We start from the raw sequence: 26,319 nt of genomic DNA, 5'->3' as shown, positions 1-26,319 counted from the left end.
ACAGACTTTACAAACCAATTATCTGAGAATCCTTCAAAACTTTCCCTTCCCAACAACAGAGCTTAAGTATAGGAATAGCCTATAACTATGTAAATAGTTGTTTCTTCTTTCTTTTCAATGAAGCCATCCTTAAAATTACATCACATGCACAATTCTCTATTTTTAATCTTTCATAATTTTCCGTACAATATATTCAGGCAATTATCAGTTAAATGTTTGAAGGACAATAGGCCTATTTCATAAATGTCAGGTCAGCACAGGTTCTCACTTGTGTTTTAAATGTTATACATTTATACAATGACAAAATTTGTTGACCAAAACAATTATTTGATATTTTTGTTTGTAACTCGGCTATATATTTCGCTGCATTATTTAACGTATAATGTTAACATAACCTGATAAATATTTACTGTATTAAAAAGACTACAACTAGCCTCGGTTTCCCTTGGAAAGGTTTTAAGGTTATGAAATAATCATTTGGAAACTCGCGCCTGCAGTATTATCATGGCGCCCGCTGGATGGCGCTGCGGCGAAATGCGCACAGTCACACATAGCGGGTGTGTGAGAGTGGGCATGTACATGTGAGTGTTTTTATATGCGTGTCTGTGTGAGCGCTTTCAGCAGACAAATACCCCACGCGGCTCTCACTATCGATGTCTTCTAATGAACGTCTGGAGCTCGTGAATAAAGCGGCGATGGAGCACCGAGGAGCGAAATTCAGTGAGAAAGAGAGAGAGAATGCCGCCGCGTCTGTACGGAGCCAATATGTTGGCAGCGAGGAAGAGTATGGATGCGTGGAAGGTCCAGATGAAGAGAGACGCGTCAAGACAGTGTCATGGGCCCCGAAACCCACCGAAGAGCCCCCGCGACTCAACTTCCAAATCCCCCGAAAGAGCCGGGAGAAGAGAGGTATGCTGGCCCGTTTATTTTAATCCGCTATTGGACTCAAGAAACTCACGCTTTTTCAAAATATTGTGTTCTACTTGCCTATAGACAAACTTTCTGAGTATTCTGAGCCTATGATGCTCCAAAATAATGTAGGTATGCAGCTCACTGATTTATGACAGGTATGGAGGCATAGGTCCATCAACCCAGAGACTGACAGAGGTTCATGAGGTAATGATGTCCTTTGTTGTTGGTGTGTGCCCACCCGCACCCTCCCTCAGCAGGTTACAGTTTGATATACCGCACCCTTATAGCCACCTGGGGCACATTGATTCATTTTACTCTCTTAATCCTCTAGCTGCATGTTAAGATGAAATGGGGCACAACGTAGGTTATGATTTAAAAAATATCTGCTGGCTGTTTTATTCCATTTTGCTCTTTAATATTAAATAATTGAAGTTTTTTTTCAGATATTTTTAATATACATTCTTCTGAAATATTCCATACAAACATTTGAGGACTTGCATGAATAATAATAATTTCAAGAATATTATAAAAATATTTTCAATACTTTCAGATATTCTGTTCCTTCTATTAGTTTGGAATCAGACTAATTTATTTTGCCATGGTGCTGTAGATTCAGTATTGGTACTGGAAACACTTTAAAAGTATTAGCAGAAGAATGCAGATGTTTAATCATTAAGGGAACTGTACATCATGAAAGTCATTCAGTTCCTGTTTGATTTTTTTTTATAACAATTTTATGGATTCACGCAAAGTAGTGTTGTGATTAGTGGTCAACCGATATGGGTTTTTTAATGGCCAATGTTGATATACAGAGAGCAAGGTGGCCAATATATCATACAGTTATAGAGTACATAAAATTGCAAGAGGAAAAAAAGAATGGACTTTTATTTAGCACTATATTTACTCAATTTCACCCACCATTGAAAATTCGTGTAGCATTTTTTTTTTCTGCACTTAAAAAAAAAATTTGTTGAACGAACTTAATTAAATTAAGGAAAGCTTTTCCACGAAATGTAGTTACATTGTTCCAACAAGATCTAATTTGTTTGATATGATTTGTTGTAATCTTGTTGTATGAACTTGAATTAATTTAGTCAAGACTTCTAAATAAAACTGTGTCATTCCTACTAGATAAAGTTTCGCCATCCCTAATAGAGAAAATCTTTTCAGGTTAACTATGTCTAATTTTGCCATGCCTACTCTAAAAAATAATGCCCTGTTAACTACATTTAATTGTGTCATGTCTAATATATCTAACAAAGCCATGTCAACAACATACATTTTTGTCCTGCCTACTAGATGAAATTGCCAACATTATAATTTTAGCTAACTTGACTCTAGTTACTTCCAATGAAAGTTAAATACTTCTGTTCAATTAAATTAAAACCACTTTTTACATAGTAACAATAAATATTACTTGTCTACGTGAGGTTAGTCTACTATGAAGAAAGTCAATATGTTTTGCAAACAAGGCAATAGAATCGTTCACTAAGTTAAAAAATGACAATGTAAATAAAACATGCATGAGCACACAAGAGAATATAACAGCATTTCCTTTTGTTTATTACTGTAAACATTACCAATTAAAACAGTAGCAATTAAATGAGTGAGACTTTTATCACCTCTGCTCACAGTGCAAAAAATGCCAATGCAACAAGAACACGATGCTAAAGAATGTAATCCAGCATTTCCTTTTGTTCCTAACTCTAAACACAAGACTGCCAGTTACATGAGTGATCAAGAAGAAACAAAATCACAGTGCTCTGCTTACAGTGCAAAAATGCCAATGCCAATACAACATACAATCAAGGATAAACCAGCATTTCCATTTGTTCATATGGTTACATGAGAATGCCAATTAAATGAATTGAAATCCAATTGAGAAACTTAAAATCTGCTCAGAAAAATTAAAACATTCACATATAACTTAACCATGAACACAAAGGTAAACATCTAAGTGAAGAGTTTTGTCTTCAGTGCCTGTGCTTTTCCAGACAACTTATTGGAGTCTAGCTCCAGGATTACCTTCTGGAGCACTTCAAATGTATAACGGAGCTCTTTTGGGTAGGTAAGATTTAAAGAGTAAATCAGTCCAAGTAGCATGGCTGTAGCCATTGCTACATTACCTAAACAAGAGAGTACCTCCACACCTTCCAGCACAATGCCGACATCTTCAGGGTCTTCTGTTGCCTCTGCAAATTCATGCTTTACCACATAGATTCCCATTACTGATGTCCGCCTCTGCGCTCTCAAAGTTAACATCCTTCGGGAATAAAAAATAAATACAATTAAATTATATTACATATAAAAAAATGAGGACTTCCAGAAAATATGCTGTATACAGTATGTGACTCATATTCTAATTGGCCAATCTGTCTTGTAAAATAATCAAACGCACAGGCATTAAAGGGATAGTTCACCAAAAAATTAATTCTGTCATTAATTCCTCTCCCTCATGTCATTCCAAACACGCCTTTCAATCATCTTCAGAACACAAATTAATATTTTTTTGATGAAATCCAAAGGATTTCTGAACCATCAATATACAGCAACATGATTGCAACTTTCAAGGCCCAAAGGTAGTAAAGACACAATAGTCCATGTGACGACAGTAGTTCAATCAAAATGTTATGAAGTGACAAGAATACATTTTGTGTGCAAAAAACCCCCAAATAATGACTTTATTCAACAATTTCTTCTAATCTGTGTCAGTCTCCTACACTGTGGATGTAGTAAATGCACTGCAGCGCTTCCAAGTTCTACGTCAGAACTCCACCTCATTATAGCTCCTTCGTCAGAATCACACACAGGCGCCATGGTGCTCACGGGAACAGCATCACCCAATGGTGAGCCGGCGTTCTGCCGTAGAACCTGGAAGCGCTGCTGTGTATTTACTACTTACCTTAACTCTCCCTACCAGATTTTTTTAAAGGACAAGTTCGGTAGTTTACACTTAAAGCCTTTAAGATCGTTTCTGATGAAATAGAACGGTTAAGATTGAAATTTGGACAGATGCTGCTGTCCCGAGAATTTTCTGTTTCTGTGGTAGCACCCCCCCACCTCCACAATGGTTGCATAGGTGCACTGGAACAATCCTTCATAAAACGCATTAAACTTTAGTTTACAAAGACGTGAAACTCACCGAGTGGTCTGGGGTGTTCACTGATAAGCTCACACAAAAATCGCTGCAAAAGGTGTTGTATGTTCTGAGGTACGGTATTACTCCACCGCCGGAGTGTCTATTATTCAAGCTCTCAACGGAAGAATGTACGGGTGTGAGGTGTTTGGAAAAATAGGTCCACAGTTTTACAACGAATGGTAAAACACCTGTTGGAAAGCATCTTTTGCAGCGATTTTTGTGTGAGTATATCAGTGAACACCCCAGACCACACGGTGAGTTTCACGTCTTTGTAAACTAAAGTTTAATGCGTTTTATGAATGATTCTATCAGTGCACCTATGCAACCATTGTGGAAGTGGGGGGGTGCTACCACAGAAAGCGAAGATTCTCGGCCCAGTAGCATCTGTCCAAATTTCAATCTTAACCGTTCTATTTCATCAGAAATGATCTTAAAACAGGGCTTTAAGTGTAAAATGGACAAACTTGTCCTTTAAATAAAGTTGCCAGCCAGTGTTTTTTATAATTTTCACAAAACTTTAATGGTATCCAAAATATTTTGTTGTATGCATTTCTGGATAAAATATTTATCAAAAGAAAGAGGCTCTGCTTTTAAACAAACCAAACCGTTTTAGGCTCTGTTCACGTTGCGTCTTTTGCACGTTCAAGTTCGTTATTAGTGATTATTTGCTTTTGATGAAAGAGAACTCCAACTCACCAAATACTACTTCACCAGATTATGTGGATCTTCATTCAGGTAGATGCATAGCCCCTTGAGAATGCACTCTCGCTTGGTCTCTATGGTGCCATTCTGAGAATACAGACATAATGATATTGTGGCATCATGAGAGGGCGTGTTCTAGAGGGCAGATACATGACCCTCAGATGGCTGGAGCAAGATGGCCATCTGTTAAGGACTACAAAACCCAGGCTGCTTTGAGAGTACAGCTGCAGCTAATGAGACCAGCACGAGGCTCTAATAGTGGGTGGTTGGAGAAAGGACGCATACCTCTGTGAAACAAAGACGAATAAGTTACTTTTGAGCTGAAGAGAGTTAAGTTGTAAACCTTTTGTTAAATTATTAAATACACCGACATACTGAAGAGACTGTTGAAGTGGTGTTTACTGGGAACTTGCACACACTAAAGATTCTGACCCTCTCATGCTGTCACATTTGGTGGAGAATGCGGGCAAGTGGATGACTGCTGATGTTCCAGAGTGACGTGGAGGACCTCACAAGCCTGTTTGCTAAGCCAAGTACACAATCAATTGATTCTAAGATGGAAGAGTTACTGAAAACAATGATAGAGAGTAATAAAGTGCAGCAGCAAATCCAAGCTGGTTTGCTGGAGGAACAGAGGCGGGCTAATAACCTTAAAGTTAAAGAATTGGAAATGAAACAAGCCCAAGATGTTAGCAGGATACGGGCTAGTGACTTTATTCCTAAAATGGGAGAGAATGATGATGTTGAAGCTTACTTGCATGCCTTTGAGACAACCGCTCTCAGAGAAAAATGGCCAAGAGCTCAATGGGCCAAATTATTGGCACCTTTTTTGTCTGGAGAATCACAGAAAGCCTTCCTAGATCTAGACCCAAACTTGGCCAATAGTTATGACTCCTTAAAGAAAGAAATATTAAGTCGCAGTGGGCTTACAGAATTCGGAAGGGCCCAGAGGTTCCATGCATGGTGCTTCAAGAAAGAACAGCCACCCCGTACACAGATGCACGAATTAATGCGTCTGGTGAAGAAATGGTTAGAGCCTGATAGGCACTCAGCAACAGAAGTGGTTGATTCCTTGGTGATGGATAGATTTGTAAGAGCCCTACCCGCTGAAGCAAAACGATTTGTCTGTCTGAATAACCCAAATTCACCCCAAAAATTGATAGAAGTTGAAAGATACCAAGCCAGTGCAGAAATGCTGAACTCACGGTTCCCAACCAGTGTGCAGCCCCAACAAAAGTTTTTCCCTAGAGCCCCTACTCCCAGATGGGCTAGTCCACAGGGGAAAGGGTCCAGCCAGCAAGATTCGCCAGTCGAAAGTACATTGTATAAACTGAGATCCTGTTACAAGTGTGGGGAAGTGGGACACATTTCATGGCAATGCAACCAAACAGATGAGCCTATGCCGACGGCTGAGTCTTCAAGTGGCTTGAAAAATAACCTTTTTGCTGCTTTATTGGGTAACTCTGTGTTCCAACCTATGACATGCCCTGTATCACTAAATAGTCAAGATGTAGAGGCATTGCTGGACTCTGGAAGCATGATTACCCTGGTGCACCAATCCTTGGTCAACCCAAAGCAAATCTCACTAGAAAACCCAGTTCCAGTGTCGGTGTGTGCATGGTGACACCTGTACATACCCCACATCTGCAGTAACACTAGTCACGACTAGAGGGAAGTATGAAGTTCGAGCTGGGGTGGTGGGATCCCTGCCAGTACAGGTGTTAATTGGACGAGATTTTCCTGTGTTTCACATGTTGTGGCAAGACGTACAAACAAAGAGAGCAAGAGAACCCCAGCGCACAGGGGTAAAATCAGACAAAATATAATAAATCAGGCAAGTCAAAATGTCCAAACTCTAACACACCATTGCCTTCCAGTGCAGACACGGACGTATAGAGGAGACAACCTGGAAGAGACGGAGTCGGCCTCAGAACAAGCAGATGAGCCACCACCACAGCCCATCACTCAAAACAGGGTACAGTTACAGACGGAACCCGAGGAGCTGGGGTCAACCCAAGGGAGTGATAGCGGTCCAGAAGTGCCAGGGCACCAGAGTTTAACAGGCCAGTATGGAACAGCCCAACTGAATGACCCTACACTCGTTAATGCTTTGAAAAATGTGAAAGTGGTTGATGGAATAGTTCCCAGTAATCTTCCACTAGTGTACCCATATTTTGCAATTAAGAATGGGTTGCTCTACCAAATAAAAAAAGAGGGGAGGAGACTGTAGAGCAGTTGCTGGTACCTCAAATTCATAGGGCCACAGTACTGCAACTAGCCCACACTCATCTGCTTGGGGCACATTTAGGTGTGGAAAAACCAAAGAAAAGAGTGTTAAAACGGTTCTTTTGGCCTGGTGTGCATAAGGAAGTAGAGAACTACTGCCGTAGTTGTCCGGAGTGTCAGCAGTCAGCTCCAAAACCTAATTTTCGAAGTCCCTTGATTCCTTTACCCATCATCGAAACCCCCTTTGAGAGGATTGGGATGGACATTGTGGGGCCTCTTCCGAGGAGCAGCAGGGGTCACCAATATATTTTGGTGATGATAGACTATGCAACCCGCTACCCTGAAGCGGTGCCGTTAAGGAAAGCTACAGCAAAACAAATTGCCAAAGAATTATTTCTGATTAGTACTAGAGTGGGTATCCCAAAAGAAATTCTTACAGACCAGGGGACCCCATTCATGTCTCGTGTAATGAAAGAGCTCTGCACCCTCCTAAAGATAAAGCAAATAAGAACATCAGTGTACCATCCACAGACAGACGGCCTTGTGGAGCGTTTTAATAAGACCCTTAAGCAAATGCTTCAGTAAAACCATTGACACGGATGGCAGAAACTGGGATCAACTCTTACCCTATCTGTTGTTCTCAATTAGAGAAGTACCACAAGCCTCTACAGGGTTCAGCCCCTTTTGAACTTTTGTACCCATACAAGCCAAGGGGTCTGCTGGATATAGCAAAGGAAGCGTGGGAAGAACAGCCTTGCCCCCATAGGTCGTTCATTGATCATGTGGGGGAAATGAGAAACAGAATGGCAGCCATTTACCCTATGGTAAGAGAACATATGGAGAAAGCGCAACAGGAACAACAAGCTATATATAACCGCCCAGCTCAACCTAGAGAGTTTCACCCAGGAGACCGAGTGTTAGTGCTGGTGCCCACAGTAGAGTGCAAATTCCTAGCCACATGGCAGGGACCCTTTGAGGTCATAGAGAGGGTAGGGGAGGTCAATTACAGGGTTAAGCAAACAGGCAAGAGAAAGCCTGATCAAATATACCACGCCAACCTCTTGAAACGTTGGCACCCTAGAGACGCCGATGGTGTGTTCTCTTCCCCAAGGAAATCCAGTGATCCACCATGAGAAGAAGTCCGTGTGAACCCAGATCTGAACCCACAGCAAAGACAGGAAGTAATGGAGTTAGTGGATCGTAACAAAGATGTTTTTCCCCAGTCCCAGGCCATACTCAAGTGGTCCAGCATGAGATCCATACTGTCCCAGGGAAAATTGTACAGCAGCTGCCTTACAGAATCCCAGAGGCCAGACGAGAAGCCGTTAAGGACGAGGTGAGGGAAATGCTTAAGTTAGGGGTTATAGAGGAGTCGCAGAGTGCATGGTCGAGCCCTATAGTGATGGTCCCCAAGCCCGATGGCACAGTAAGGTTCTGCAATGACTTTAGGAAGTTAAATGAGATCTCAAAGTTTGATGCATACCCTATGCCCCACATTGATGAATTGATTGACAGGCTAGGTAAAGCACGCTTCATTTCAACACTAGATCTGACAAAAGGCTACTGGCAAGTTCCCTTATCTTCAGATTCCAAAGAGAAGACTGCATTTGCAATACCAGAAGGGCTATACCATTATACTCATCTACCCTTTGGCCTTCATGGGGCCCCAGCCACCTTCCAAAGGCTCATGAACCGTGTTCTTCAACCCCACCAGCAGTATGCTGCTGCTTATTTAGATGATGTGGTAATCCACAGCACAGACTGGGAAAGCCATCTTGGAATGGTGCAGAAGGTGCTGGATTCCCTCAGAGAGGCGGGCTTGACTGCAAACCCCAAAAAATGTAAAATTGCCTACGGTGAAACTGAGTATCTGGGCTATACAATAGGCAGGGGTGTAGTACAACCTCAGGAAGCCAAAGTTGGGGCCATTCAGAACTGGCCTAGGCCACAAACCAAAAGACAGGTAAAGTCCTTCCTTGGCCTAGCCAACTATTATAGGAGATTTGTGCCTAACTTTTCAAGTCTGGTTGCACCCATTACAGAGCTAACCACTAACAGACACTCCAGACTGGTAAGGTGGAGCAAAGAGGCAGAGGAGGCCTTTTCCCGGTTAAAGAGGATGTTGTGTTCCAGGCCGATTTTGAAATCCCCAGACTTCACAAAAGAATTCCTGGTGCAGACTGATGCCTCTGAGGGGGTCTAGGAGCAGTCCTTTCTCAAACACATAAAGGCTGAGGAACATCCTGTGCTCTATATCAGTAGGAAACTGGCAAAGCACGAGAAAATCTATGCCACAATTGAGAAAGAGTGCCTGGCTATTAAATGGGCACTAGAGGCACTCAAGTACTACCTATTGGGGAGGAAATTTGTATTAATGACAGACCATGCACCTCTGCAATGGATGGCCCGGAACAAGGAGAGCAACAGCAGAATAACTAGATGGTTTTTAAGTCTGCAAGCTTTCAATTTCTCTGTTGTCCACAGGCCTGGTCGATGCCATGGAAACGCTGATGCCCTCTCTCGCAAGGATGTCCTCTTCACAGGGGCCTGCCAACCAAGAGCCTCAGAGCAGAGGAGGGGGGTATGTGGCATCATGAGAGGCCGTGTTGTAGAGGGCAGATACATGGCCCTCAGATGGCTGGAGCAAGATGGCCGTCTGTTAAGGACTACAAAACCCAGGCTGCTTTGAGAGTACAGCTGCAGCTAATGAGACCAGCACGAGGCTCTAATAGTGGGTGTGAGAAACTGTTGGAGTGTGTGGTTGGAGAAAGGACGCATACCTCTGTGAAACAAAGACGAATAAGTTACTTTTGAGCTGAAGAGATTTAAGTTGTAAACCTTTTGTTAAATTATTAAATACACCGACATACTGAAGAGACTGTTGAAGTGGTGTTTACTGGGAACTTGCACACACTAAAGATTCTGACCCTCTCATGCTGTCACAATATATTGTATTAAAGATTTGTTTAGTGTTGGTTATGTACATTTAATTTACATAACACCCTCCTATAAAATACACATCAGCCCTTATGCACTACCGAGCATTACAAAAATAGCTTGTTGTAGAAGAAAGCAATTTAGTAAAACAAACAAATAAAAACAATATAACCTGAGACATTGGCAACATCACATCCTGAATCCTTTTAATGACTACTCCACCCCTTTTGGTAAACACCTTTAGCAGATCATCAGAAAACCGATCCAGTTGTGACAGGAACTTGGATTGTAAAGGAACTGTTTTGATCCGACGAAATTCAGCATTTATCTAAAGACATAAGTTAGAGAGGTCTTGTTTATGGGCAATTCAACATAGACTACGACAGCTCTGATAGAAAGGAAACATCAAATCACTTACCTCGCGCACTTGAAAAAGAGCAGGCCATCTGCTTTTGAAGGCTGCGACTAAAGGGGAATCATGGACAATCTCATGCCTTCTGTAAGCAAAAGTCATGTCCATCATCTTCCTCTCGGTTTCATCATTGTTTTTTTTCTTCAGTTCAGCAAGAAGATCCACCCTCATCTTTTCCTGGCTTTCTGGTGTTTCACCTGCAGGAAATCCTGGACAGTAGTTCACTTCTGCCTTCTTAGGCTTTTTTATCCCATAGGCAGGGCTGGACGTTCCTTCTGGTTTGTGTTTAAGGGCATTTACTGTAACTTCAGGGCATCCCAGGCTTCTCAATCTGGTGTATGTATAAACTATAGTCATTATTACAGTTAACTATTTCTAATGTAATCGATGTAAAGTTAGGATAAATGCACGTGACAATGTTTCTGCGACAGCTCTCTGACGCGGTGAAATACGCCAGTGTCTAAATTCCTCGCTTCAATTATTTCTGACACAGCAACAGAGTCGACAGCGTGAGTCGATTCCTGTGCTGGAATCGATCCTGACTCTGAGGCTATTCAGAGTCGAGGAATCGACTCTTTAGGAGTCAATTCCTCGATTCCAAACTCTGCACGAAAACACACACAAACGTGTGCAGATCTAAATATAATGCCGTGAATTAACATCAATCACGTCTCATTTCACTTTAATCGCAACAACTGTAACGTTAGTTTCATTTGTGTGGGGAATGTTTTTCCCTTTTACCTTCAATTTGTGATGCATCTTGTTTAATTAGGTGGATTTTTTTGCTACAACCCCCGTTCATTTCAGACCCTGTGTAGTTTGCATTATGATACGTTATCATATTAAATGCTTCGATACATCAAATCTGACCTCGTTTTCTTTCAACGTTCACTGGAATGAGCTCTGTCTGCTTTAATTTGATTGGTAATCTCAATCATTTTGACATTGACGAGCAGTTATAGGTTTGAGGAAAAACAGCCTAAAATATAACTTTCAAACCTTTTTGTCATCCTAATTACAGCTGAATGCAGAGCAACAATTTCAAATATCGGGGAGACAATCTGGCTATTTTTAATTAACGTGTCTGTGACGGTTATGCCCTTGATATCATAAGTTACATTATCACGGCACTGAATATATTAACAGGGTTTTCTGTCCACTGTTCCTATTATACATCAAGATTCATCATGCTATATGTTACTTTTAGTAAAAAAAAATAATGATTGAATTTGAATATTGCATATGAATGAATGCACCACATGTAACGTTAGCTGAAACTAACGTCATCTACAAAACGACACTATTACCAGCTATTTTTCATACTGAAAGTACATTTTCTTTCTGGTATGCAACAAGATAACAATAAAGCACATTTATTTGTTAAATAATTTACAAAAGTATATGGATGGTGATTACCACTTACCTGTCACTCTTCTGCTTCTGATGATCTGCGCATGCGTCAAAGTTTTCGTTCCGTTGATGACGTATATGATGACCGGTTTAAGACGAACGAAAAATATACATGTTGACTCAATTAAATTTTTTTTGGTAAACCTAATTTTTTTTAAATTACATTGATTACACCTAATTAATTTAAGCTGGAATGATTTCTATGAAGAGTTGTGTTGTATGTGCTCATTTTAATTAAAGAAATTGAACAAAGAGCTAAAATCATTTTTTTGAGTGTGGTTCCTGTTAAGCCATCCAATTTTGTCATTTATTGGCACATAAAGAAATTGTTCACATATTAGAAAGAAGGAAATAACAACAGTGCTCACAGTCATCTAGCAACCATGGATGGCATGGTTGACATTTTCTTAAAAACAAAAAAAAAAAAAAAAAAAATGAATCAAAGTAATTGTCCATACAGTGCACAGTTAAATTTTTTCTCAATCGCTTTGGCTGAATTCTCGAATGAGAATAATGTTTTTCAAAACATAGTTGAAATCTCTGAACATTTTTTTTTCTTTTTCACACCAGATTTAAATTTCTTATTAATTTAAGCAAACTACACATGTTTTGGCACATGTGTGAAATGGCACTTTTCCACTGCTCGTTACGTTCGACTCGCCTCAACTCTACTCGATTTACTTTTCTGAGCTTGCATTTCTACTGCAGTTTTGTACTGCATCAACGTGGGTGTGATTATAGGCTGATCGTCATAGTTGCGCCGCCTCTACTGCCGTGACATAATTTTAAACATGGCACAAACTGACCAAAGCAATAACACAATGCATAGTGATTTTTTTTTTTCACAAGTGTAACAGTTAAATTGGTTGTTTTAGAAGCAAGCTTTCCAGTAGCTAGTCAACTAAATAAAGTGAAGCTTTCAAGCAGAGTATAGAGTTAACATAACAAAACATACCATCCTCCATAGTGGCACCAGGGCACTCTCCCTCAAACCACTTCCACTTTTCCTTGATGTTTCTGTAGTCCCTTTTAATTTTTTTTTACTTTTCCCCACACTGTTTGTAGGTCAGGTGGTAGCCGTGTGCGGCCAACAGCTGGGACACTTCCTGAGAGACTTAAACTTTTCGCTCCTCGCTAATGAGTGGACCGTCTGCACCTCGTTTATAAACCACGATGCGGTTTGCGCACAGCCATTTCTTTTTTCACAATTCAAATGTCGCGTGAACAAATGATACTGCTATCACTGTTACTAACTTTAAAAGTAGCGGGTTGATGTCACGTGTCCGAAATCCAGTCATGCTGATAGTGAGCGTTCTCCCTGACCAATCAGTGATCTGCAGGATTTTGACATCACATTTAGCATCGGATCACTTGGAACCTCGTCCGAGGTGGTACTAAAAAAAGTATCAGGTAATATCCACAGTGGAAAACCCCAAATGAGCCAGCAGAGTTGAGTTGTATCATGCAGTATAATTGTCTACAGTTTGCACAATAACTAAATGCACATGGCTTGCAGTTGATTCTCAGTGAAATTGTCAATCTTCACAACTTCTAAACATCCTTTCATCGTTTGAGTCATCACATGCAAAATGATCTATTCAATTATCAAAATCTGTCAGACATGCATGTATATTCCATAAATATCTATGAGATGGAATTTTTTTTAATTGTTGCATTTACTGTATACAATAGCATATCCTTTTTCTGTGTACTACAGTATTGACTTTTCCTAGTAAACATTTACCTTTTAATCGGTATCTAAAAAGCTCAGTGTGATACACAGTAGCATTCATTTAGACAACTGACATTCTTGTATAGTACAGTAAGCCGAACAAAAATTAAATGTGTATATAACAGACATTTCCAGGATTGACTGCCATGGTGAAAGAACATCTAAACATTTTGACCAGTACGGCTCACATGATGACAAAAAAAAAACCTTTCCATTTTGGTGGCATTGGCCAATTTACTGGCACAATAACTAGGTTTTGAAGCATGAGTTAAATGTTTTGGGTGTGTTACTACATTTAGCAGACATAGAATAGAGTTGTGATGTCCCATAAAACAGTTGTGACAATTGCACTTACAGTTTAGAGAATGTTAAGACTGTTTCAAAAAATGAGCCAAAGCGATTGAGAAAAACTGTAAAATTACATTTACTTAAAGGTGCAGAATGTAAGATTCAAAAACCCTTGTTATTAATGACACCTGTGCCATAGTAAACTGCAGCCAGCTACCTGTTACTCGTGCTCATGCACACACTCCATAGGGATGTGAGTGAGCGTGCATCAGCCAAAGCAATAACGTATAAAGAGACTGAACGTGATTCACCGGCATCATGCTGACAGACGAGGTAGCATAATTAAAATTACACAGATCAATCCTCATGCACATTTCTCATGCTTTGCTGTTATGTAAGTTTACCTGTCCAATAAGAAGAACACCAATTCAGGGTCGGTTTTGATTCCCAAAACCAAACAAAGGTCACTCCAGGAATCAAATGCCCTGCCAACATTTTTTATTGACCATGATCACGTTCCCGATTAGCCAGACAGGATTCATTTGATAAAAGTTTTTTTTTTTTTACTTACTATTGAGTTTGTGTAGGAGTCGGTGTTGTGCTGGGAGCCACGTGTTTGCTGGATTCCATCTCTAAGATAACGTTACCTTGTTTTACAGACTGTCTGTTGATACTGGTGAATAGCGGAAGAGAAGCTATTACTGTCTGAGGCAAGGCTCTCAGAGCGTACATAAGTCACATCCTTTGGATTTTTCCCGGCAAAAGCAACCCCCCTCCCTTCGCATGAAAATTAGTCTACAGGCTTTAATAGGCAACCTAGGGGCTAATTTGTTAAGTTGCGTTACAAGCCGTTCACACATTGGCAAAAAAAGGGGAATATTACTTTTACATTTTTTACGTATTTGCATATGCAAAGCACTTTTGCTTTAAAGTTGCTCTCAAGCACTAGTGCAGATCCAGCTAGCAATAGTCTCCTGACAGCTTGGTTTTCTCACCCCTAATTGCCTGCTTGGAGAATTACGGACTGACCGTCATGCAACATTTGCAATTCAGAGACACATTTTTGATCCAAGCTGACAGAATGCATGATGAAGAGGAAGATATGTATAGAGTGCTTGTAGAAAACAAAAACCGCAGGATTTGCACAAGTTTTGTGAGGTTCATGAATTACATCTGTTTTATCTAGGTGTCTTTATTTTTCTAAATAATATATATATTTTTTTTTATTATCGGCTAGGGATGTGCAAGAGTAATTGAGTAATTGAGTAATTGAGTACTCACTCTGCAATAGATACTTGAGTATTAAAAACACCTGGATTATCGCAAATTAATTTTCCATTCTGCCTGCTGTCACCGTGAGCAGCGCTGAATGATATTGTATTTTTCCTCTGAATCTCATACCAAATCTCGCTGTTACAATTGAGTCCACTGGGAGGCGCTGTGGATGTGTTTTGTTGAGGTGTTGGATGAGAGAAGATGATACAAAGCAAAGCCAAGTGAGGTAATTTGTTATGGGTTCTTATTTAATTCTGCTCTATTTGTATTCTGTTCTTTTTGGAGTCATGCAAACCAGCAGACGAGGATCTGCTTTAATTGTGGAAAGATACAAGCAAGTTGGAGTTTATCAGACCAGTTTATGAATGGGATACACAGTGTGCACACAAACAGAGACACAAGCGCACTATTCAATACAGTTGGAATCAAATAATAAATCATATCTTTTACATTTTCTTGGTTGAAAGATTGGATTCATATCCATTTGGTTGAGACACGTTGATGTTGCCAAGTTTAAATGAAATGTGCTTTTTCAATTGGATAGTAATTTGATCAGTAAAAACGCATGAAGTGACCTAGTGTAAATAGGCCCTATGTTTGTTAAATTTCTGAAAAAGCATTTGATAAAAAGCCTACTTTTGCCACTTGATGTGAAATGATGCTGTTGTTGCCCATCCTCTTCAAGGTTTGACGTGTTGTGCATTCTGAGATGTTATTCTTCTCACCACAATTGTACAGATCGTTATCTGAGTTATCGTAGTGTTTTTGTCTGCGCGAACCATTCTGACTATTCCCCTTTGACCTCTCTCATCAACAAGGTGTTTCTGTCCACAGAACTGCCCCTCACTGAATGTTTTTTGTTTTTGGCACCATTTGGAGTAAATTCTAGAGACAGTTGTGCGTGAAAATCCCAGGAGATCAGTAGTTCCAGAAATACTGAAACCAGCACATCTGGCACCAACAATCATGCGATGGTCGAAATCACCGAGATTACATTTGTCCCCATTCTGATGGTTGATGTGAACATTAACCAAAGCTCCTGATCCATATCTGCATAATTTTATGCATTGCCTGCTGCCACAAGATTAGCTTATTAGATTTGTTATTTTAAAATCTTTTTCTTTTTTTTTTTTTATTAATGGAGGTTGTTGATTTCATTTTTCCCCAAAGAAAGGCATAGTTTGTTTAACTTAAATTATTTTGAAACCATTCTTGGGAAAGTTTGTTAATAAAGAACTTTTAAATAAGCATTTTGATTAACGAGTAATCGGTTACTAATTTTTGGGGGTTAGAGAACTATACAACAAAATTGCTCGAACAGCCCTAATATCAGCCTATTTATCCACTTTGGCGTTAAAACGGTCTACCACTAATTGTGATTATGAAATGTTATATACACATTAATTCACAGATTAGGCCTAATATCTATCCACATCACAACCGATTTAGTACCAACTCTGTTCTCTCAGCCAATAATCAAATCTTTCTTTCTTGTGAAAACAATACACAGGCAAAAGTTGCTTATTAATCGGGTGACCGAAGACCCATCAACTCCTCCACAGAACTCTTGGCTTAAAAGCAGAGTTTCCGCTAGAAAAAAATGGTGCCGGTCAAAGTGACCGGCAGAGGTTTCGTTTTACGGACATTTTGATGATATGCCGGTCAAATATATCGCCTCTTAATTAGTCAAGTTGAGGAAAACTGGAGGCAGTCTATGTAACTTAAAAAATGACATAATCAGGCCGTATAGAATGCAACATATTATTATTAGCTTAACTTTCAAATAGACGGAAAAAAAAACATGAACGTCCGATTGGCGTCAATCAACGCCAATTGTTTTTTACTGTGGTTTCACACACATTCACTTTTTGAAACATTGAGGCACGGATGTACCTAATACAAATAAATAAAACATCTCCAGTTAACTAGCAGATCATTCATTTAGTCCGTTATTAAATAAGAGATCTAGCGCTAAAATCTGTTGTTTTTGAAATCAAGCGAGCGCTCGTGTCCGCTGCTATCAGTTGCGCAATCTCCACTAGGACGCGCGTTTCAATCTATCGCCGTTGTGGAGACTCTCTATTAATTCCGGTGAAATCACAAAATAAAATGCACACAAACGTGTCCCTGCTTGATATAGACTGTAACCATGCACTGATGAACATAGGCTATTCAGTTTTGATGATAGAGAAAAAAACAGCACCGAATGCGCGGATTAGAAGCACTGATCTATCTATAATGAGATGTTCCTGATTCACCATCGTCTGGCCTCTGAAAAAAGCTTTTAAAGCTAGTCTGCCTGGGCCTGGCCATATTTGAAACGTCTCACTCAATCGTTCGTTGTTTAGGTCTATATTGCAGCCGTTTTAGGTGTGCGCTTTATTTGAAATGCAGCATGCGATGTTGTTTAATAACTTTCAAACGATAGAGCCTGTTCCTTTATAACATAGCAAGAGATCGGTGTATTTTTGCTTTATACATTTTAGGCTTATTCTCAAATTCAGATTGTGTTAGGGGGACGGGATTATTAGGCAATTTTAATCGGACAATTTGACCGGACAGATGTAATTTTGTCGGACATTTAATTTTTTTACCGGCCAATGTCCGGTAATTACCGGACAACGGAAACCCTGCTTAAAAGCACATGTGTAAATGGCAGGACGGCTGAAGTTATTATGATGTATTCATGAATTTATATCTGTAATGCGCATATATGGGATTACATAAGGCATAAATCATATCATAAGGGGGACATTGTTTTTTTTCTTTTCTCTATCGTTTTAGTTGTTTCTTGTATTTTTCTCCCGAATTCGGAATGCCCAATTCCCAATGTGCTCTTAAGTCCTCGTGGTGGCATTCTCAGTTGCCTCTGCGTCTGAGACCATCAATCCGTGCATATTATCACGTTGCTTGTTGATCATGTTACCACGGAGATGTAGCGTGTGTGGAGGCTTCACAGTATTCTCCGAGGCATCCACGCACAAATCGCCACGCGCCCAACCGAGAGCGAGAACCATATTATAGCAGTTACAAGGTTACCCCATGTGACTCTACCTTAAGGAGGGTTACCCTCCTTAGCAACCGGGCCATTTTGGTTGCTTGGGAGACCTGGCTGGAGTCACTCAGCATGCCCTTGATTCAAACTTGCGTTTCCAGGGGTTGTAGTCAATGTCTTTACTCGCTGAGCTACCTGGCACCTGGTGGACATTGTATTAAAAACACAAGATATGTAAAAATATTTATCTTTGGACATATTTTTTAAAGCCATGATGGTAAAAACAGCGATTTGTCATTTTTGTGTTGGGGCCAGTGAAAATCTGAAGCACTTAGCGTTGGGCCCTGCTGTCACACTTACTGTTACATGCTTACTGTTTTGCTAAAGTCTTGCTCTTCATCTCAGTGGTTTGACACTTGCTGATTAAAATGGTGGCACATTGAAACTTGCAACTCTTTCTCTTGGGTTTCCTGTCACATGGAGCTCACTGAAATAACAGCAGGACCATAAACAATTGTGAAAGAGTGTGATTTGTGTATTTATCCCCTCGAAGCTTGCCGTAGAATGCATGCGTTTATATGTAGCTTTCAGTTAAAACAGACTGTGCCTCCGCTTTCTAAATGCATTCGTCGTTTTAGTGTAGTCTGTGTTTGTGATAAGCAGCTGAGTGTAATTGCAGATGAAAACATTCCGATCAGCTTGACGTCTTGTCAGTTCCTCAGTAAAAGAATGTCATTGGTCACTTTAAGAGAACACAAGAGACCACCCCATTGACAATAATTATTTCTGTCATTCCTTTTCTTCCCCCGTTGCTGAACCATTAACACAGCGTTGTTTAAGTGAGCAACAAGCTCCTGCTTATTGTGTTCCAAAAAAATTGTTTCACTGTATTTATTTATTTTATTTAGTCTTATTGAATCTTTTTAAGAGAACACTCTTTCTGAAAGAGTATTTTTATTGGTAGTACAGCAGTAGAGTTCAAACTGACGAACACCGGTATTACCGCTGGTTGGATGCTAGGTTAGCAGGGTTAGGGTTAAGCTTACACAATAAAGGAAGACACCTTGATTTCAAACTTTTAATTGTATTTTTTTATTTATTTTAACTACAAATTTAAAAGAAACTGGAAAAAAATTAAGTGCAATTAAAATGTGTTTTCAACTTTTTGAAAGATGGCTTTACAACAGTTGTGAAGGGCAACATCTCTTTGGCAAAGAACCAACTTCATCTGTGCATTCTCTACTGGTCGGGTATTTCTTTGTCTGGGAATAATTTATTCATGTGTGTGAATAAATACATTTTGTTCCCTTCACGATATATATATATATATATATATATATCTCTCCATTACAACTGCAACCCCCGGACTGAGGGATTGGTGAATATTCTTGCTGTAGTAATTTTGCATTGAAAATTTTATCAATTTATTTAAAAAAAATCTTAAATCAAATACATTTCCAAATTGCACTCCAAATAAAACTAAAAAGCAATTAAAATAATGAAGTGATAAAAAAATTAATAAAATAGAGATTCACCGATTGCAATTTTCTTGGCCGATTTCGATTTCCGATTTTTTTTGCAAGTGTGACCTGCCGATATCGATTTTCTTTCTAAGAGCTATTATTGACCACATATACAAAAAAATCTACCTTTCTTCAATGCAAAATTGTATTTTCATAATTAAACTGTGACGTTCCTGTGTTGTCTGCCCCGTGTTTTCTGTTTCACATGCCACTTTTCACGTTCCATGTCACGTTTTCCTTGTTGTCCGCCCCGTGTTTCACTGTCTGTGTACAAACTACATTTCCCATGGTTCCCGGCCCTCATCACCACTGCGTTATTGTCTGCACCTGAATATCGTTTGTTATCCTCCTGTGTCGCTGTATTTAACCCTGTTTGTTTCTCCATTCCCCTGTCGGTCTTTGATGTATGTGGACGCCTATTATCCATGCTCTCTGTCTGGTTTATTCCCCGGTTACCCCTTCTGTAAGCCTTCCGTGTTTTGTTAACCCTTTGTTTGCCTTCCGTGTTTTGTTTGACCTTTTCCCATCGTGGATGTTTCCTTTGTTCGTGTTTTTTCGTGTTGCCTTTTTATTTAAATAAATATCGCTGCAAATAGATCCTCGTCCCGTGTCTGCCTTCACCGTCAATCGTGACAAAAATAAATGATTAAACATTACAATTTCCCAGGAAATTACAAGTTACAGGATCTTCTCTCACTTAAACAACTCTCAAAATAAAGTGCTCTGTGACTAGACAGAGGTAGAAATATCAACTGCAAATGAGTTGCTTTATATAACAGATGTCATTTTCCACTATTTTTATAAATGGACCTTTTTCTCTTTATTACTCGTCTAACAAAACAATTCCAAAGATCTGAAAAGTGTCCAATACGCTCCCCATGGCCAGTCGATCGGTGCATCTCTAATAAAAAAAGTAAAGTAAAATTTATTTCTAAAGCACACTCAAACACAGCAAAGCTGACCGAAGTGCTGTACAGATGAATATACAATACATTGTCTTTTTTTTTTTTTTTATTGATCTCATTTAATACTGCAAAATGCTAGAGAATAAAAATGCGTTTTATGCCTATGTTTAAAAATAGACAGTGATGAAGCTTGTCTAATGTCAAGTGGTAGCTGATTCCATAGCCTATGGGCAGCAACTGCAAATGCTCTATCACCCTTGCGTATACAACTTGACCGAGGAATATGCAATAACATTTTGTCTTCAGATCTTAAAGACCTAGTTGGCAAGTATGGCTGTATTAAATCCCTAATATATGATGGGGCCTGGTTATTAAGAGCCTTAAAAACAAACAACAGTATTTTAAATTGAATCCTAAAATAAACAGGAAGCCAGTGCAGAGAGGCCAGGATTGGTATAATATGATCCCTTTTTTTAGATGATGTCAAAAATCTGGCTGCAGCATTTTTAACCAGTTGAAGACTGAAAAGAGAGGATTGAGGAAGACCAACATAAAGAGAATTACATTAATCCAATCGAGAGGTGATGAAAGCATGAAATAACAGTCTCCAGGTCTTGAAAAGATAAAACTGATTTAAATTTTGTAATCATTCGTAACTGAAACGATTTTTCACTACTGAATTTATTTGTCGGACTAAGCCAAGTCAGAATCTGTAATGACACCAAGATTCCTCACATGTGAATTAACATGGTGGAAGTGTTGGCCAAGCTTGTTAGCAAGAACGCTTCTAGATTCAGCAGAACCAAAAATAATCATTTCAGTCTTATCATTGTTTAGCTGGAGAAAGTTACTAGATAACCACATACATACATATATATATTATATTATATTGAGATCATCTATTGGCACAACCCTAATGTACAGGTATTTCTTATAAAGTGTGCAGTGAGTGTATAGGGGAAGTGACCCAGTTAAGCCCGTACCATATAAGCCCTCTTACTATTTTATTTTGAAATTTTAAAAAGGACAAACAAAAGAAAAAAGTTGATTTGCACATTTGTTGGTGTCATTTTACTTTTTATTTGGAGCCAGTCAAATGTTTTGTTCTTGATATTTGGGAACATTTGCTAGCAAGGTTCGGTGGCCATTTTTGGAAGTTGCTCCAAAATGTCACTGTTTTTGATTACTTAAAAATAAAAAAAGCCATTTATCTGGAGTCAGATGAACAAACTGGGTGAGGAATAATAAAGAATTGAAATTAAGAGATTAATTTGATTTTATTTCCTTTGTATTTAACAGCATTACTTTGTATTTGAAAAGAGTGATTTGACAACTATCCGGAGCTAGTGCAGGACTGAGTGATGCTCAAAAAGATTGATGCCGTCAAATAAAGAAAATGAATAAACTGGATAACCACATTAAATGAAAATATTTATTTAGCTTCTTGAGCTCAAACAAGACTTCGTGCTCCATCTGTAATAGGGATGGGCATTTTGGTCGTTTTGTCTTCTCGAGTACACAAACAAATTACTCGAGTATTGAAAGGGGAATGACGTACATAACTAGAGGTCGACCGATATTGGTTTTTTCAGGCCGATGCCGATCTTTTGAAATCCGGGTCGGCCGATTAATGCTGCCGATTTATTTTGGCCGATATTTGGCCGATATGTGCTTGTTTTTAACCTCTTATTTGAACCTTTTATTTGAAAGATAAAATGTAACACAAATAATTACTTAACAAATACATTTATTGAACACTTGACCAATCTGCACTTGTAAACTTAAAATTAAAAATGTATAATATAAAAACATATTGTATAAATAATGTATAACAAATATATTAAATAAAGCAGGTGTTACGAACTGCTCCGAGACACGAAGGTTGAGATCCAAATGCAGCTTTAATTAAGGGGCAATCCAGACACGTAATCCAATATTCAGAGCATCCAAGAGAAGCACAGGCATAACTAGGGATGGGTATCGTTAAGGTTTTAATGGTATTACTATCTTACCGATACTGCTTATCGAGCCGGTACTTTAACGGTATTCTTAACGGTTCTTTTTGTTATATATAATTTTATTTCAGGAAGGTCTAACATTACTGTTCAGGTGTGGTCTAAAAAGAAATCTAATAAAGTAATCAATTGTAAAATAACACTGCATAGTTTATCATAGATAGATTAATGCTTATTAATGCATAAGTTATTCATTCAAGAGCTGTAAGTGATTTTCTCTTTGCCTTTTTGTTGTTTGATTCGCAGTAATGGCTCAATCGTCAGCGTGTTTGTTAGACAGCTTCCCTTTTAAGACCGAGTTCAGATCTAATAGGCTCCTGATGCAGCATGTTTTCTCCCCAACTATTTCCATAACTACGTCCATTTAAGACATAAACTGTGTTTAAGTGAATCTCCAAGCCTGTCGTTTTGACATATTTTTGTGTATAGTTGATCGTTTAGACGCATGAAACCCAAAGTAGTCTATACTTTGCTCGTCTCTTTGCGGTGTGTTTTGGAGCGCGCGCTGCCTTGGGAACGGTATCTCTTGCGCTCTTTTTATTATTAAACGCGTCCCGCAATTTAGCAACAGTAGCATTTTACAACAATCACCGATCGTGCTGATTCTGACGTTAAGTTTGAGTTTTAGGGAGAAATGTCAGTGCACCGCTGTGAAGGGAAGGAAGTTGTGCTAGACAGAATGCGGCTTATGTATAAATAAATATTCTTTTTATATTCTTTGGAAGGCAAAATCTAAAATAAAATCAGACTAATAATCACAGATCTAAACCAGGCTATGTTTGAATGTTTAGTTCTGTCACTCATTTAGCAGGGCTGTGTTGTGCTCGCTGTGGCACCGCGTGAGCGAGTTCTCTCTCTCTCTCTCTCTCTCTCTCTCTCTCTCTCTCTCTCTCTCTCTCTCTCTCTCTCTCTCTCTCTGACTGCGAATAGCTGAATTGCATCACAGACAAATGGTTTCATATTATTATACATAGAAATGGCTGGCGAGATAAAATAACATTCTCTTTATAGCAATAAAGAATGTATTTTCTTAATTTCTCCAGTACCGACAGCAGAACCGATAACGTCCGAGCTTACCAAAGCCAGTCCTTCAACAGCCTATACTGCGTTGGTATATTTTTATTTCTTATTTATCTGCATTGAGTGACAACCCTCTCAAATATAAGACACACAAACAGAACAAATAAAAGTCTCAGATTCACTGTCTGTAATTGCAAAATTCTTGCTTCCTTATTGTGACATGATAGCAACCCTTCTGCTGTGATAATGCTACTTCAACTACGCTATCAATATCCAAAGTAGCCGAACGTCATGTCAACTATCGCGTTTGTCACGTTTTTTTCTTGAAGTTGGCAGTAACATATCAAAAGTTTTTAATTAAATCTAAAGAAGTTATACAAATTTAACCCTTACTGTTTTCTCCAAGGAACTTAGCTCCTTCCTTAGGCACTGAATGAGGTCTGCTCACTCTGCTGGAAAATGACTCTAGGGGCAGTGTGCGTCGAACACATGTTCCACAACAACACTAGGCTGCCCACAGATACGCCTGCCTAATAATCGGTTTGATATGCGTGGATGTTGGCCGATGCCGATTATGTAAAAAATGCAAAAAATCGGCAGATTAATCGGCCGGCCGATTAATCGGTCGACCTCTATACATAACTGTATATATAATAACATGTCTCACAAAATGTCTTTTGACTGTTATAAAATTATCTGTTTCAAAATGTACAAAAGATTGCTTAATCAAAATATAATGCATCATATTTTGTCATTATGTGAAGATTCGCTGCCCAACTCTGAAAGAGTGTGCACAACGCACATCTGTCTGTTTTTCCTTCAGGTTACCTTAGTAATGTTCATAAGTGTTTTTTATTGACTGTCTGAACCATCTGTTTTCAGACAGTCAATAAACGACGCCATAACCTTTTGCTTTTTTTTTTTTTTCGTGTTAAGTTGAAGATCAGTTTTGAAGATGCTGCATTCTGTTTCATTTAGCTCTGTCTAGCTGTTTGAAACACTCACCTGCTCTATATGCTCTGCTACAGCACACATGCCTGTGTGTCAAGTGTTTGCGCCTGTGGGGAAAGCTGCGTTGCTCCGTATTTTTCTTGCTGTGATTCATGAAGCATTCCATTCAACTAGGAGAATCAGAACTTCCTTTCAACTGGGGAAAGTGCAACAGAATTACACTATATTGGACTTCTAAATTGTAAACTTGTGCAGAAATCTTCAACTCCCTTTTCGTAGAGATGCAGGTGTGCGTTACATCATGCAAACTTGTAAATGTAACACGGAGGGTTACAGTAAATGACAAACATTCAAATGTTTTCAGAGACAGGTATTCAAAACACGGTTAATTACACTTTTGATTATTGTAATGATAGCATTGCTGCGTTGTTTATCAGTTTGGTTGCTGTGAGATGTCTCTGACAATCAATTTACCCCTCAAAATCACAACTCTAATCAATCTCAAAATTAAAAATAAGCTCCCTCTTTGACACATTTGTGTTTAGTTTTCAGGAAATTGTCACTGAATTTTGAATTAAGTATAAATTCACATCATGCATGATCACCATCTATCATAATTTTCATGATCAATCATTGCTGCCACATCAGAGTACTCATGCCCACCTCTAGTCTGTTCAAAACATGTAGACAATATGAAATAGAGAAAATAAAGAAGTAACCTGTAGGCTAATTTATGCACTAAAGATAAACAGCTCTGAAGCACATAAGCACAAGCCCTCTGACAACGCATCTGATGCAGCAACCGGTCCACATTAAATTGCATGCTTATGATTTCTGAAGTGAAGAGCTTTACTGTGCTCCGTGCATCGATAATGAAATTTGTTGTCCATGATTTTCATTATCGATTATCAGAAGGACAGTGTCTGTTCGTATTATACTAAGTCTTGCTCTTGATTCACAGCTTTGTTTCAGTATGTTTCTATGGAATCAAGAGAGTTCACCGACATTCTGCAGATTCTCACCTCCAGTTACAAGGATTCTTCATCCACGGGGATGTATGAGTACTCCAATCCTCGCCTCGTCCACAATGACACACTGGAGAAAGACGTGAGGACTTTTTTTTTTTTTTTTGTTACTTGTGCTGTATTTTGTGAGATGGGTTTCCAAATGTAAATGTCTTTTCTCTAAAGTCAAGAATGAATGAATGAATGAAAGATTAAAACTAATTATATATATGGTAGAATGTGTACTCTGGGCTCCAGACATAAAATCCACATGGCTGCAATTTTTTTTAAGTGCTAAATAATATTGCTCTAAAACTTTAAGCTTTCAAACACTTTTTGCCTTACTGTCATCTGCCCTCCTTTTTCAGCATCTGATGATTTAGAATGTCCTTGGAACTGATTTTCATGAATCATCAATGTTTACCACCAAGAGTGGGAACCAAATTGCTTTTCCAACTTGAGAACTATATACAGTCATGAAGAAGTGTTCTTTACTCGGACACTGAGCCAGTGTCACTGACCATTATTATGTCAGTGTCTCTTGGACATACAGTGTAGTTTGGCCTTCTTTTCCTCTTTTTTTGCAGGAAGCCAGTGTTTCACACATTGTTCAGGATCAAACTATTCAAGCGATGGACCCTAAACTATTCAGCCGATGGAGTGAATTGCGGACTTTGGATATTATTAACCCAAAAATTATTTATTTAAACCAAAACAAAGGTTCCCAAAACCAGAGCGCGGCTCTGGCAAACTGCCAGAGTAACAGCTTAGGAGCCACCAATTCATGTCTGCACGTTGTTTAAATGAGGTGCCATGAAAAGTTTCAGGTGCGCTTAAGTCACGCCCCACCCCACAACAATATAATACAGTAGT

General features: G+C 39.0%; 1 protein-coding gene across 2 annotated transcripts in view; it reads left to right on the top strand.

The window, feature by feature from the left end:
* The first annotated feature begins 581 nt into the window (after positions 1 to 581).
* tasora (transcription activation suppressor a) overlaps positions 582 to 26,319 on the top strand; it is an 88,147-nt gene continuing 62,409 nt past the window's right edge. For both annotated transcript variants that reach the window (XM_052121691.1, XM_052121690.1), the window contains exons 1-2: positions 582 to 909; positions 25,404 to 25,549. In XM_052121691.1, coding sequence (XP_051977651.1) covers positions 654 to 909; positions 25,404 to 25,549 — 402 coding nt within the window. In that variant the 5' untranslated portion in view covers positions 582 to 653. The remainder of the gene's footprint in view (positions 910 to 25,403; positions 25,550 to 26,319) is intronic.

Source organism: Xyrauchen texanus, chromosome 48, assembly GCF_025860055.1.
Source record: "Xyrauchen texanus isolate HMW12.3.18 chromosome 48, RBS_HiC_50CHRs, whole genome shotgun sequence".
NCBI lineage: Eukaryota > Metazoa > Chordata > Actinopteri > Cypriniformes > Catostomidae > Xyrauchen > Xyrauchen texanus.
The sequence above is the reverse complement of the archived record's forward strand: the minus strand, read 5'-3'. Positions and strand labels throughout refer to the sequence as shown.